We start from the raw sequence: 13,546 nt of genomic DNA on the forward strand, positions 1-13,546 counted from the left end.
ATTTGGCTGGCTTTGTACTTTGATGCTGTACTTCTATAGTACATCTGTCTCTGTAAACAAAATTCCTGTTACATGGAACATGTCTCCCAAGCACCTTGATGCCCTGTTTGAGAAGATTCGACTGTTTGTTACCACAAAGTCTCATTTCAATAATAGAAGTGTAGTTAGAAGTTCAATAAGTTGACAACTAAACAATATTCCTATAGCTCAAAAAAACTGAAAATTAGGATCTTACGGTTGAAATTTACATATCAGCATTAGCCATCACCAGCTTATCGCAATTATTCGAGTGCAAATTAATACACAATGTTCCCACTGTGTGTGAACGTTCTAAGAAGTCTGTTATATTAAAAGACTGAGCATAATTGCAGAAAGCGATAGGAAGAAACGTGTCGTAGGTATACCGTACATTAATTGCGTGTCACACAAGCGCAAAAAAAGTAGGAAGGAGATACGGCGTTAATGCTGTCCTTATGGCTGCCAATAAGCTATAGGTAAGATTTGTACCGCTGTGCAGAGAAAGAGTGAGCAAGTGAAAGACAAGACACTGACCGAAATTTGTTTCGTGAAACACACCAACAAATACACTGATTGCCGTACAGGTGTGGTGGGTGAGGTTCCTTTGAGCTGCCGCCGATTCTACGTTGGACACAAGGGCCTCTGCAATAATCAGATATTATTGGAACGCAAAGAAATTGGCTAACCGGAGGCTCACCTTCCAGTCTGCCATTACATTGTCGAGATTGCAAGTACACGCCAAAATTTGATGAATGAGCATTTTTGTACCGGCGTGGGAATGAAGAAACGCGTTCGATTATTGAGACATGGCATATTGATAATATATAATAGCACACGCGTGAGCCAACTATCGATTAACTTGCATGAAGATGAAATCAAATGCCTTAAAGTAGTACTGGCACGATGTGAAAAGATCGCGAAAGGGACGTTTTTCGTTTCTTCGATATGCAGTGCCACTCTCCAAACGCTGGAGTAGCAACACTTATAAAATATTTGATTGAGATTTTAAATTTTTCGTTGGTTAGCATCTGCAGGCTAGCTTTACTGCATTTGAAATTATCCAGACGAGTGAAGACAGTTTCCCAATTGACGAGCTCAGCTTTGAGCGCGCGTGCCCCGCCGCGATGGCCTAGTGGCTATACTCGGTTGCTGATCCGCAGGACGCGGGATCGAATCCCGGCTGCGGCGGCTGCATTTCCGATGGAGGCGGAAATGTTGTAGGCCCGTGTTCTCAGATTTGGGTGCACGTTAAAGAACCCCAGGTGGTCAAAATTTCCGGAGCCCTCCACTACGGCGTCTCTCATAATCATATGCTGGTTTTGGGACGTTAAAACCCACATATCAATCAATTACGTCGAGCACGCAACCCAAATTGAAGCAATCACTGTCAGGGTCACTGGACTACCATTCACTCACAGTTGTTTACGTGCGCCACGCGCACAAAACTGATTTCCCGCTAATAGGTGGCCAGTAGCTGTCTTCCCGTGACGTCACACTGCCATGACACGTCACGGAGAAGCCACCCCTTTAATGTCGAAATCAAAAGTGCCTCTTTAAGGTAGTGGTAATAAAAATGCATTCGGTGCATTTCCAAGCAGCACAATGCTCGTTTTGGGTTTCTCGACGTCAGTATACCTTGATTAGGAGCAACAATCCGAAAACATTTAAAATTCGTGTCAGTACTTCTTTAGCACTTATCTTTCAAGTAGAACCCCTCGTGAGCCGCATTGATAGCGTCACATTTTTTGTTAGCATGCGCACATAACTGATCGCGCTTTCTTTTCTGCTGGTGCACACCTCTTCAGTTATTGCTAGTCGGCGTATGTGGTGTCTTGACTCCTGTGTTTTAGAATGCGAAAAAGAAGTCAAGGAGAATAATAAAACCTTACGGAAAATTTCGAACGTGTTTTCATTTGCTAACACGCCACAAATACTGCGCACAAAGCCGCTTATGAGGGAAGTAGGCGAGCAGTATAGCGTACACCCCGGCGCTGCTTTCTAACGACTTGACGAATGGTGCCCCCCTCAATCCTACATATTATCAACATGTTGTGTTACAAATCAAGGAGCTCATCAAACCACAGGTGCCACAGAAATGAAGCGAATTCTGAAAGTGAGAGGAAGCATTTATAAAAGCGAATGAATGACCTAGCAACAGTCCTGCCTTTTGCCCATTTCTTGCAGATTTGCGGTGGGCGAGCATCACCCGCTTCAGAGGTCGTGAGATGTAACAAACAAATAAATAAAAAACTGTTATATATGATAGATGATCCACGGCGATAACGCCAGAGGAACGATGATGGTGACCCCGGCAACAGATATTTAGAAGAAACAATTTAAAAAAAAAAGAAGCTGCCAGTGAGAATACGGCGAGCGTGGCTGGCTTGATGAATCTTCCTGCCCTATATGCTTCCGGCTGCCTTCCGGGAGTGAACAAGCTGCAACAAGTTTCAACGTTGGAACCTTTCTGCTTCTCTCCCCCTCGTTGACCGTCGCCTCTCAAGACAGCGTGGAACACTCCGGGAGTCGGACCACGATTGACGGTGTAAGAGGAGGAACGACACACCGGCGCGAAAGGGAGAAAACTGTGCGCGCTACCCGTTGTGCACGTTCTCCTGTTTTATTTTCTCCGTCTATTTATTTGCTTCGCTGGGCGGCCCAGCTGTCGAAACAGCGGTTTCCGGAGAAGAGGGAGAGTAGTGAGCCCTGCGGCCGAGTAGCGGTCACGCGGGACCGCGGGGGGTCCGACTGCGGGGCTGCCTTGCCGGGAAACCCTTGCCGCCCAGCGGCGACAAGTTCAAGGTGAGCCCTGCTCCAGTGCCTCCGTCGGCGCGTGCGGTGCATCGACCCCGGTGCTGCGCACAGCGAGGGGCGCCGTCGAGAGAAAACGGCCGGGACCAGTTGGGGGTCAGCCGGTTTCTTCTGCCGCTCGGGATCACGGCCACAGGATGGCCGGTCACCTCCTTCTTCCGCATCGGCGAGGGAACCAAGGACGCCTATAAAGGGGGTGCCCCAACCACTGAACGTCGCGCTCCAACAACGGTCCCCACCTCTTCCGGCCCGGTGAGTTGAATCGCTCCTCGCGCCGCTGACGCAACGCTAGCGGACAGCCGCTCAGCTGTCCCCTAGCTGTGCCGTCCGTTACATGCTACTGCTGTTGAAACGGCTGCCTCCTGCCCCGATTGACGGCTGCGATGCACCGTTTGTTCTTGAAGGCGATCGCCAAAGCTTCAGCATGCAGAGTTTGCGGAAGTAGGTTTTGTCGCAGTGCGTCCGTGTGGGCTTTCTCAATGTCGTGTTGCTCAGTGACGCGACTTCGTGATTCCGTGTACTCTCCAATCTTATTTTTCTCTTTTTTTTGTTTCCGCGAGTGTATAATTAGCAAACTTGTAGTATAATTAAACAAAGTGCTATTCGAGTTCTGTTTGTATGGCTACTGTGGCTTTATTTTTTTAAAGGAGGGCGGATGCTGACACGATAGTAGTAGCATCGTGAGCAATCTAGGGAAACCTTTTTCTCTGTGTCAGCAACTTCACAACTAAAGCAGCATTAGGACGCTCGGGCATTCGTATGATGCATGCATCACCCCCAAAAACAATAAATAAAACCAATCGCTTCATTTTCAGAATTCGCGGCCATGTTACATAGCATAAAATATTTTGTGGCGTCCATCTCTATTAAGAACACTATGCATACGTGAATATGTAACCTTTTTTTTTAATTTGTGCAAATGGTGCATTCTAGAAAGAGCTAACTAAATATGAACTCAAAATACTTTGCTCTAAATATACTCATGGTCAGATGATAATGTACTGCGTTCTTGTTTTCACGCTCCATTTGCCATGGTTCACGACCGAAATATTGGAAAACGAAGTTATCGTAGGGCTTAGTCAATTTGGTCCAACTGAAAACGCTTGCATATGATGAAGTGCCATTAATTTTGAAACTCTTCTGCTTGTTTCTTATGCAGGTGATTCTAAGAACGCGTCTTATAATGCGGACTTTAGGATTAGCGATAGCAGCGATCCTCATCCAAGTAAGCTGGTGTCATTTGTACAAGTGGCCCCTTTCACATTAGTGATACAGTAGAGGCTAGATATTCATGTATCTTCGTATAAATATTTTTTTTCACCACGTGTTTAGGTTGCATCCGCGTACTCCTGTACTTGGAGAGGTGTGGAGTGCATAGACTATGAGGTGATCTCGAACGAAGCTGTAAGTGCTCTTCATTATACTCTTATCAACATGAATGCTATAGGATATGTTCACATTCATGATATATACGCATATAATTCTCACTCCGTTTCAACATAGCCCTTGTGCTGACACGCAGGAATACGAAGAACGTCAGTACCCGGAAACGATGTGGATCAGCGTCACATCAGAAGCGATGACACTTTTTGAAGCGAAGAGAAGGAGCTTTCGCAAGCTTATTTACTACATCCAGGGCTTCAATGATCAGAGTGAGTTCCGTTGCCGTGATGTAGCTCGGAGTAAACGTTCAGCAAATAATACGCCTCGCATAGTTTTGTACCAATTAGAATGAAACGAGGTACTAAAAATATTTGGCTCCTATTTTGTTCGTCTATCCTCTAAAATTCTCCGGAGTAATGTTACATTGAAATTAATGTCCTAGAGCTTTGTACGTTGCCCGCCCATGATAGAATTGGGATCGTTCACAAGCGAGTCATGAGGGATGTCAGAGTAATAAAATATAGCGAAAGAGATGTTCGTGAATTAACCTACATTTTTTTTGTTGTTGTTAATGTTGTTGTTGCGTTTTAGTGAACAGGATGACTAATTCAGCTCAATCAGGTTGTCTTCTATTGTCATATATAGCTACAGTTGTATCATGTGGGTAATGTCATGTCACGTCGCTTATGGCGGAGCCGCGTCGCAACATTTGTGCCCAGGAAGCAAATGAGATACGGGGCAAATTACACTTTGAGCGCATAACGGCATGACACGCGTGTATTAAAACTGAAGAACCTCTAAGGAGCAAACATTGCGGAAAGCTTGATGAGCAAATTAATTAGTTTAGTTCGGTTTGGGTTGACAAAACACACAAGGACACACAAGGAATAGAGTGCTCAGTAAGCTTCCTGTGATCATGCTTAAATAATAATCATGTCTGGCCGGTCCGCAGACGTAACAGTAGACCTGACCACACCACACCGGACTTTGGTGACCCGCGGAGCGAGTGGCCATCGCCTGGCCAACTACACCATGGCGTTCCCACTGCCAGCCGAGCTCTACATGAACCCGCCACAGGCCAATGACAAGGACATCCGCATCACTGTCGAGCCACCTCGCCGATACGCTGTGAAGTAAGTCGTCAATTGAACCCATGTTCACAATTTCATGTGTAATGCGGCGGATTCTGCGTAAAGATCCAAGGTCAATTGACGAGTTGCCAACGTCACTCCGCTGGCGGAGGCATCTTCAAAAAATATATATATACTACGTTTTGTGGGTGTTATAGTGCATTTGCGTTATTAGTGGTAAACAAACAACAGCAATTAGAAGTTTGTGGGGAGAAAAAGTGTCGAAAGTACGGTGGAACTTGCTTCTACGCTATAATTAATTCGTTGTTGAGTCGCCTCTTTTGCACCCTGCTAAACGCAAGAGTCGGCTTCTCCTCTGTCTAGGGTGTTCGGCGGAAAGCCCAACGAGCAGCAATGGCTGACGGAGGCAGAGGAGTTCATCCAGGCGATGCGCAAGGATGGGCGTGTAAACCTGGACCACTTCTACGTGGCCCGGTACGACCTTATATTCTGGGTGCTGGAGCGTCGTAACGAGATCTGGCTGAGCATGAAATGAGAAACGCTGGCCGCCGCTGCCGCTACGATCTCCGCACCGTGGCGCAGCCACTGGTGCTGCGCGCGGGCCCCATCACCTGGTTCCTGTATATTACTCCCATTCCACACACCGATGCCGCCAGGTCAAGAGCGCAGCTGCTGCTATTCATTCAACGGGAGTCAAGGCGTGGCTACTGATTTGATACTTTCACCTCTGCAGGGCATCTTTCAGCAAGCGAATAGCTGGTATAGATGGTAGGGACGATGACTACTTTACCATAGCAAACACACGCAATTAAATAATACTCATTCGTTTTCAACAGTGACCAGAAGCGAGAGTGTGACGTGGATACAGCTTACTATATCTGATGAATCGTTAAAGGCTACTTTCCATAGGCAGATTGCAAAATACTGATTTAGACTATCGTTACGCATGCCGTCAAGTACAGAGTTGTGTACTTACTCGGTGGCAGGTGTCATATATAGTACAAATGACGCATTCAGTAGCACGTGCAAACCAGTCAGCGAACACCTGCGCTGTCTTTCCGCTTGGCGCGCTATTTCTTCGTGCTAGCTATACAATATTGACACACCTGTGAATAGTTCGTAAGTTACCACAAATGGCACCAAGGCTTCGGCGATCTAGTGCACAGTGCAAAGATCGAAAGACCGGATGAAGGACAATGCGGAGAGCAAGGGGGGCGGGAGGGGCACACACAAGATTTTGCGCCTGGACAGGGCTCGAGCAAAGGCATTAAGGCTCTTCTTGAGTCGATTAAGCTGTTTTTCCTGCCCAGTAAGAAATTCTACAATCCCGAGCATACTCTTCCCAGCACATTTACCAATCTTCGTAATCTTTTTGAGCCGCGAGTGATATCTACGAGCTGCCGACAAAGACCTAGCACGCTGATTATCGAAGTGCGCTAGTATAAGGCGTATACTGGGAAGCAAGGTAGCGAAGCTTTTCATTTATTTTCTTCTAGAACAATAGGCACGAATTCCCACTATTATTTGTTCTGTTGATATCAACGGCAACATGCAATTGATACTCAGTTGAATCAACCATCGCGTTATTAAAATTAACGCACAGGAGCAGTGTTATTGCTGAACTCTTAACTACTCCAGTGCTCTTATTTGAATGAATGGGGTTACACTTGGTCAACCATGGTCGCTTACGCCAACGTCATCACAGACGTGCTGAGGTGATCTGCTTGAGCAAGTATTTGCTGAGTAAGTATCAACTAAATTGTGCACGACAGGAACAAAAAAATTATAAATAACAAGCGCATATATTTATGCCTAGTTCAGTGCATTATGGCTCCAGTGCGCTCATGCGGAGACGCTTTCTTTAGCGTGTTATGTTCGTAAGTCAATTTCGGTTACCGTTTTTTTTTTTCAACAAAAACAAGGTGAACACGTGATTTCTCGTTTGCCGTTACAAACTCCTTGTTCTCTGTATTACTTGAATCCCGATAGTCGCAATTTTCTTTCTTTATGAGACGAAACGTCACTTTATTTAGATCATCATTTTATACCTTATATGTACACCACTATGCGCACTACGTGCTGGTCACGAAACTCGCTTTTTGCAGTGTACCATGAAGAATAAAAATTCAAACAAATAAACGAAGCTTCTGTGCTTTACTTTCTTTCTTTCTACTTTTTTGGAGCGCGCTTACAAGTGCTCGCATACTCTCGCAAAATGAAAAGAAATACATGCAAACTGCCACCTTGAGGGATTGGCCGAATAGTACCATCACCTTCCTCGTCGCTCCACGCACCGTCACTGCCATCTCAGTGCAGCCAACAGTAGGCATGACTAGGATTGCGAACAACTAAGTCGACATGTCTCGGCATCCTTGAAACGAAGGCCGCAGCTCTACGTGCTGCACGCGGCCGTCGGGCGTACCGTGTGCGCCTATGGCTCAGATGTACGCCATATGCCTTGCTATTCGCAAGGTCGCCATAATGGTTTCAGACTGTCACCCCTTTCATCCCCCCATTTGATCGCATGGAAAGAAAGAAGAAAGGAAAGGACGAGCAACGTTCCGAGCCATACAGCAGCGGTGTATAATGGTTAATGCTCACGAAGCGCGATAAACACGGGGCGAAGCAGAGACGCCCTCAGGACAATCACTTGTCCCGCGTTCTCGTGTTTCCCTGCATCTCTAGTTTCCCTGCATCTAGTTCTCAGCACTTCGTGAAACAATTTCAGATAGGTCAGATAGCCACGTGCTACAATGCTCATAACCTGCAGTACGAGAGCTAGCGCATTCGATTCCCGGTGCCACCGGGCACCCACTGGATTTTCTAATGGGGAGAGGGGTAGCGCGACCTGGCACTCCGTGCTGTGGATACCCATATCTCGAAAAGTGGCCGCGAATTGTACACTTTTAAATGCGAAGCAGCTTTTGCTTAGGACTGTGTTCGTTTCTCGGCGACCATCCGCTTCTTTGCTGCGACTGCGCCAACTATCTCCCTCTCCTTGAGGGAGTGCGAGGAGGTAGGAGGAGCTGGCAAATCGCTACCTCCGCTTCGTTTCTCCTCTCCTGTTCATCTCTCCGCCGCAGCTGTGCGCTCGTGTATAATGTTGCACGCGCTTGCTCCCTTGCACTCTCCTAGTAGCGCTGGGTGTTCACTTTGCGGCGCACACAGGGTAATACACACAAATGGGAGGGGGATAGCATAAGCGGTACGCAACATATACACAACTCCACGCACAAATGAAACATACACGGAAACATACAAATGAAAACGGGTCATTCCACGCTAAACGTCCCAGCCATTTCGGCGACCATCTCAAGTGCATTCGAAAAAAAAAAAGTGCTGATTTACTGTATTGATAACAGTAAATTGCTAGAACATTTCGGACAGATAAAATTTCTTGGTCACGTGGGTGCCTTCTGAACTTCCCAGAATGTCGTGTAGGGTGTTGTTTGGAAAAAAAGTGCCGCTCTTTCTTTCTATACCAAATTTGGTATACGTGTTAAATAAAGGTCCTGGTGTAAGGTGTTCGAAGCTTAATAATATTAATGCAATTTTTCTGCCACATAGGCGTTCAAGAATTTAGCCGAAATGTGTTATGTTGACATTTTTTTATTGCAATGCTGCATTTTGTATGAATATCTGAGCAGTGAATACTTACTCCACAAAAGGTATATTTCGTTGAAAAAAGTTTATTTAGACCTCTCAACCTGTTAAACTTCGCGAGAAAAAATCATGAATTTCGCAAAAAAGTGTCATTTTTGTCCTTAGTGAGACGCAATTTGCACAATGTGGTGGTCAAATGAAAAAAAAAAGCCTTTATACCAAAATATAAAGCAAATAAGCAGTTGTTTTTATGTGGCAAGTTTTATCATTACAATTTTTTAAAGGAAGAAAACAAGTTTTGAAGTTTCCCAATAATGGCCATCTTTCCATTGGGTCATACGACAGCGTCTGCCTTGAAATTCCCCATTGAAGAAATATTTTTTCCCTTAAAACAAAAATTGTAATCATAAAACTTGCCACATAAAAAGAAATGTTTATTTGCTTTCTAGTTAGACACATTACGTGTTAACTTCCATCTATCTGTGTTTGTGGCTTTGCCAGCAAATCTGTAAGGAATCAGACGCTTGCGCAGTATATCTGCGTACACCATCTCTTCCTTAACTTCGGCCGACGCGCTGCTGCCCCCCTAAAGGGTGGATTTTATTGACTGTTGATATGTCATTTTCTGACTACCTCCTCCAGCTATTCCTGTCGGGTTTTGTGGTCGTAGTTTAGCCTCTAGCCGTCTCTCTAATGAAGATATTGCTGCCTGTAAGTCATTTCGCTCTTCGGCCATTTGTTTCTTTAGCTGTTTGACCTCTTGAGTCAATCTCTTATTTTATTCCTATATTTTCTTATATTGTGGATTTCCTGTTATAGGAGCATTGAAAAACACTGCCCTCGCAAAGCTCACCTGATTTATGTTTGTCCGACCGGCGGCTAGGGGCGTCTTGTGATTCCTGGCTGGAACCCATCTCGGCCAAGGTCCGCGGCACTTTCGTTGGTTATTTAAGCTGGATTTCTCAGGGGCCGGATGTGCCGTGTTAGCATGGTGTTGCCTGTCACTTTTTGAACGAGATCTCGATCGCGACCTTGACTGGGATCTCGATCGGGATCGTGAACTTGACCTTGACTGGCGCTGTTCCTGCCGGTTTGAGCTGAATTATTCAGGCATGCCCAGCCTTAGTGGAGGGAATTCTTCGGACGACTCGGCATCGCCGGTCCATTCAGGTTCGCTGAACACGTAGGTTCTCCATTAGTTCATCTTGCCAAGTCCCGGCTTGTATATCGTGTACTATACCCCGCAAGATGCCTTCGGGGTCGGCCACGTATGCACTGAAAGCGCGGATTTGTCCCCCGATCTTTAATTGACTGATGCCTCGCAGCCTACTCGCTACCTCCATGCTAGGCGCAGATAGGATTACAATGTTCGACCCTCGGTGAACCCGAAACAGAAAGTCATTGCTATTGAAACTTCGTTGGCAGGCATCTATCACAGCCCTGGAAAGTTCCAGTCCCATTATGTTTTTAACCCAGATACCCTTATGCGGCCTCAGGATAATCTTGATGTCCTCTTTTTGTAGAAGAGGCGGGCCGCGTCGCTTTTTCCGTCGAAAACGCTGCGTGGCTTCACGTTTTTTTTTTTTTCGGCGGGCGGATCGCTTTCCGATTTCTCGTTGGCGTTCACAGCCTTCTACATCTGGCATTTCAGCTTTTTTGACTGGTTTTTCTTTTGCCTGCGCGAGACAATGGTATGCCAGGCATCTTCAGTCCATCCACGGCGTTCCAAACAAGTCGCGTCGCCAGTCTCGCTTCCGACAGTCGCGTCAACAGACGCCGGTTTGTCATTCTTTGCCTGCCGAGACGAGACGCCTCTAGCGTCCGTGTCAGCGGTGAGTGATTCCGGTGCCCAAAAAGGGCTGGGATAAGCTTCGTCAACATCCATATTGCGAGAAAAGGCGATCAGCCCCAGCCAGGAATGCTTGGCAGAATAAAGGAAAAGTGACCGCCGCTCCTGTCAAGTTAGTCAGGGCGCTTAGGCTGGCACAGTTTTTCCGCCGGCATTTTGTCGTGTCACAAAATAGGTCAAGAAAGTGAGGTAAAAATCGCTCATTTTCCATCCTTGTCCCGTGGCAGCAAAGCAAGTGTCCAAAGTTCACTGTCTGCTAGTCTGTGCTCCCACAAACACACAAAACCGTCGTGTTCCGCACGTCAGAGTGCCTTCCGGGACGCGCGACGTCGGCCGTGGTCGTTAAGGTGAGCGGCTTCACAAAGTCATCCAATCATCCGGCGGTAGTTTCTTCCCGTAAAGCTGATCCTGGCCCAAGCTTTGGGTACCCGTGGGATCAGCAGAACTTCGCGAAGCAGACTATATGATTGTTAGATGGGTTTGAGCAAAGTTGCTCTTAGAAAATCTTCGAGACAGCGGAGCGCAGTGTGCGCATGGATGGATGGATGGATGGATGGATATGGCTGTACCCTTTAGATCGGGCGGTGGCTAGCGCCACCAAGCCGTAACACCTAATGAACCAAAAACTATATTTATTTTTTTTTCCTTAAAAAGTGAGTTTGAGGATTCGTACTTTGCAGGGAAGAGTTTAATTTTCACTCGTGTCTTGACTTTAGCCACCAATCAGATAACCTCCTTCTGGTTAAGTCTACCCGCTTAAAGTTTATTTTGCCCTCCCGGTCCCTAAACCCCAGTGCTTTGAAAAACTCTGCGCCATCATCCTGAACTATAGGGTGAAGCCCTTTACAGAACATTATCAAGTGTTCGGCAGTTTCTTCTTCCTCTCCACACGCACTGCATACTGTGTCTACCCCTTCGTATTTGGCCCGATATGTCTTGGTTCGCAGTACACCCGTCCTGGCCTCAAACAGTAGAGAACTACCCCGTGTATTATCATAGATCCTTTCCTTGGCAATTTCCTGCTTAAAAGTTCGATAGATCTCTAGTGCGGACTTCTTAATCATGCCCATTCTCCACATGTCAGTCTCCGTTTCCTTCACTTTCTTCTTATCCGATAGTTCTTTTTGGTTTGGCCACCTGCTGTTTTCTAAGTATTTACCAGTCAACTTCCTGGTTCGCTTTCTCCATTTTGTATTGACATTCTTCATGTACAAGTAGCTGAAAACCTTCCTAGCCTAACGCTCTTCCCCCATTTCTCTCAATCGTTTCTCAAATTTTATCTTGCTGCTAGCTTCCCTGCCCTCAAATGATGTCCATCCCATATCCCCTTGTACTCCCTGATTTGGAGTATTCCCGTGAGCTCCTAAAGCAAGCCTACCTATTCCACGTTGCTTAATTTCTAATCTTGCTTGAACTTCTGATCTCATGCACAAGACCGCATTGCCGAACGTCAGCCCAGGAACCATGACCCCTTTCCATATTCCTCTCACAACATCATACCTATTGTAATTCCACAGTGCCCTATTTTTCATGACAGCTGCATTCCTGTTACCTTTAGTCGTCACGTATATTTCGTGTTCCCTCAGATACTCGGTCCCATTGCTTATCCATACGCCCAGATATTTGTATTTATCTGTTATCTCTAGCGTGACCTCCTGTATTCTAAGCTTACTACCTTCGTTGTCATTGAAAATCATGACTGCTGATTTTTCCTTACTGAATCTAAAATCTAACCTATCTCCCTCATTACCGCAGATGTCCATCAATCTCTGCAAATCTTCCTTGTTGTTGGCCATTAGCACTATATCATCTGCGTACATTAATGCTGGTAGTGCCTGATCAATAAGTTTTTCTTGTTTGACTAAAGAGAGGTTGAAGCCCAGTCCACTTCCCTCTAATTTTGCCTCTAATCCTTGTAGGTACATCATGAATAATAAGGGTGACAGGGGGCACCCCTGCCTAAGCCCCCGTTTTACCTCTGCAGGCTTGGATACCTGTTTTTCCCACTTTATAACTACCTTGTTACCTTTATAGATACCCTTTAAAAGATTAGTGACTACATGTTCCACGCCTAGTGTGTCCAGTATTCCCCACAATTCCTCTTGAACCACGCTATCGTACGCTCCCTTGATATCCAAAAATGCTAGCCACAGGGGCCTGTGTTCCTTTTCTGCTATTTCGATGCACTGCGTCAGTGAGAACAGATTGTCTTCCAACCTCCTGTGTTTCCGAAACCCATTCTGCAGTTCCCCCAGCACCACCTCATCCTCTATCCACGCCTGCAGTCTTTCCTTTCAGAGCTTGGCGCCTCCTGGCGGTCTCCCTCATTGCGAAGAGACTATGCAAAAAGTGTCTTTGGAGCGGCCGTAGTCCTTTACGCCAGCGTTTTCGCACCGCGGTGTTCAAGTGGCTAAGGCACTCGGCTGCGAACCCGCACGTCAACGGATTGAATTCCGGGCGCGGCGGCTGCATTTTCGATGGAGGCTAAAATGCTTGAGGCTCCGGTGCTTAGATTAAGGAGCCTGTTAAACAACCCCAAATGGTCGAAATTACCGGAGCCCCCACTATGGCCTCTCTCATAACCTATCGTGGTTTCGGGATGTTGAACCCCAACATTATTATTATTATTATTATTATTATTATTATTATTATTATTATTATTATTATTATTATTATTATTATTATTATTATTATTATTATTATTATTATTATTATTATTGAGCATTGCAATTTGCAGCAACCGCATTCGCTACTTCACCCTCGCAGTGAAACTGACTTTTCAGCTATGTAC

At 46.0% G+C, this 13,546-nt stretch overlaps 1 protein-coding gene across 1 annotated transcript; it reads left to right on the forward strand.

Moving 5' to 3' along the window:
• The first annotated feature begins 2,722 nt into the window (after window positions 1-2,722).
• Window positions 2,723-6,262, forward strand: LOC119162214 (heme-binding protein 2). The gene is made up of 6 exons (XM_037414678.2): window positions 2,723-3,081; window positions 3,989-4,054; window positions 4,162-4,233; window positions 4,352-4,481; window positions 5,165-5,345; window positions 5,667-6,262. The coding sequence occupies exons 2-6, from the start codon at window positions 4,013-4,015 to the stop codon at window positions 5,836-5,838; spliced, it is 597 nt and encodes a 198-aa protein (XP_037270575.2). The 5' UTR covers window positions 2,723-3,081; window positions 3,989-4,012; the 3' UTR covers window positions 5,839-6,262.
• Window positions 6,263-13,546: the final 7,284 nt, after the last annotated feature.

This window comes from Rhipicephalus microplus, chromosome X (assembly GCF_043290135.1).
Source record: "Rhipicephalus microplus isolate Deutch F79 chromosome X, USDA_Rmic, whole genome shotgun sequence".
NCBI lineage: Eukaryota > Metazoa > Arthropoda > Arachnida > Ixodida > Ixodidae > Rhipicephalus > Rhipicephalus microplus.

Excerpts from the sequence above, each read along its gene's own strand:
- LOC119162214 (XM_037414678.2), top strand. The coding sequence starts at position 4,013 with ATGCGGACTTTAGGATTAGCGATAGCAGCGATCCTCATCCAA. Across the intron at positions 4,482-5,164 it reads CCAGGGCTTCAATGATCAGA|ACGTAACAGTAGACCTGACC; the intron begins GTGAGTTCCGTT and ends GCCGGTCCGCAG. Across the intron at positions 5,346-5,666 it reads CCTCGCCGATACGCTGTGAA|GGTGTTCGGCGGAAAGCCCA; the intron begins GTAAGTCGTCAA and ends TCCTCTGTCTAG.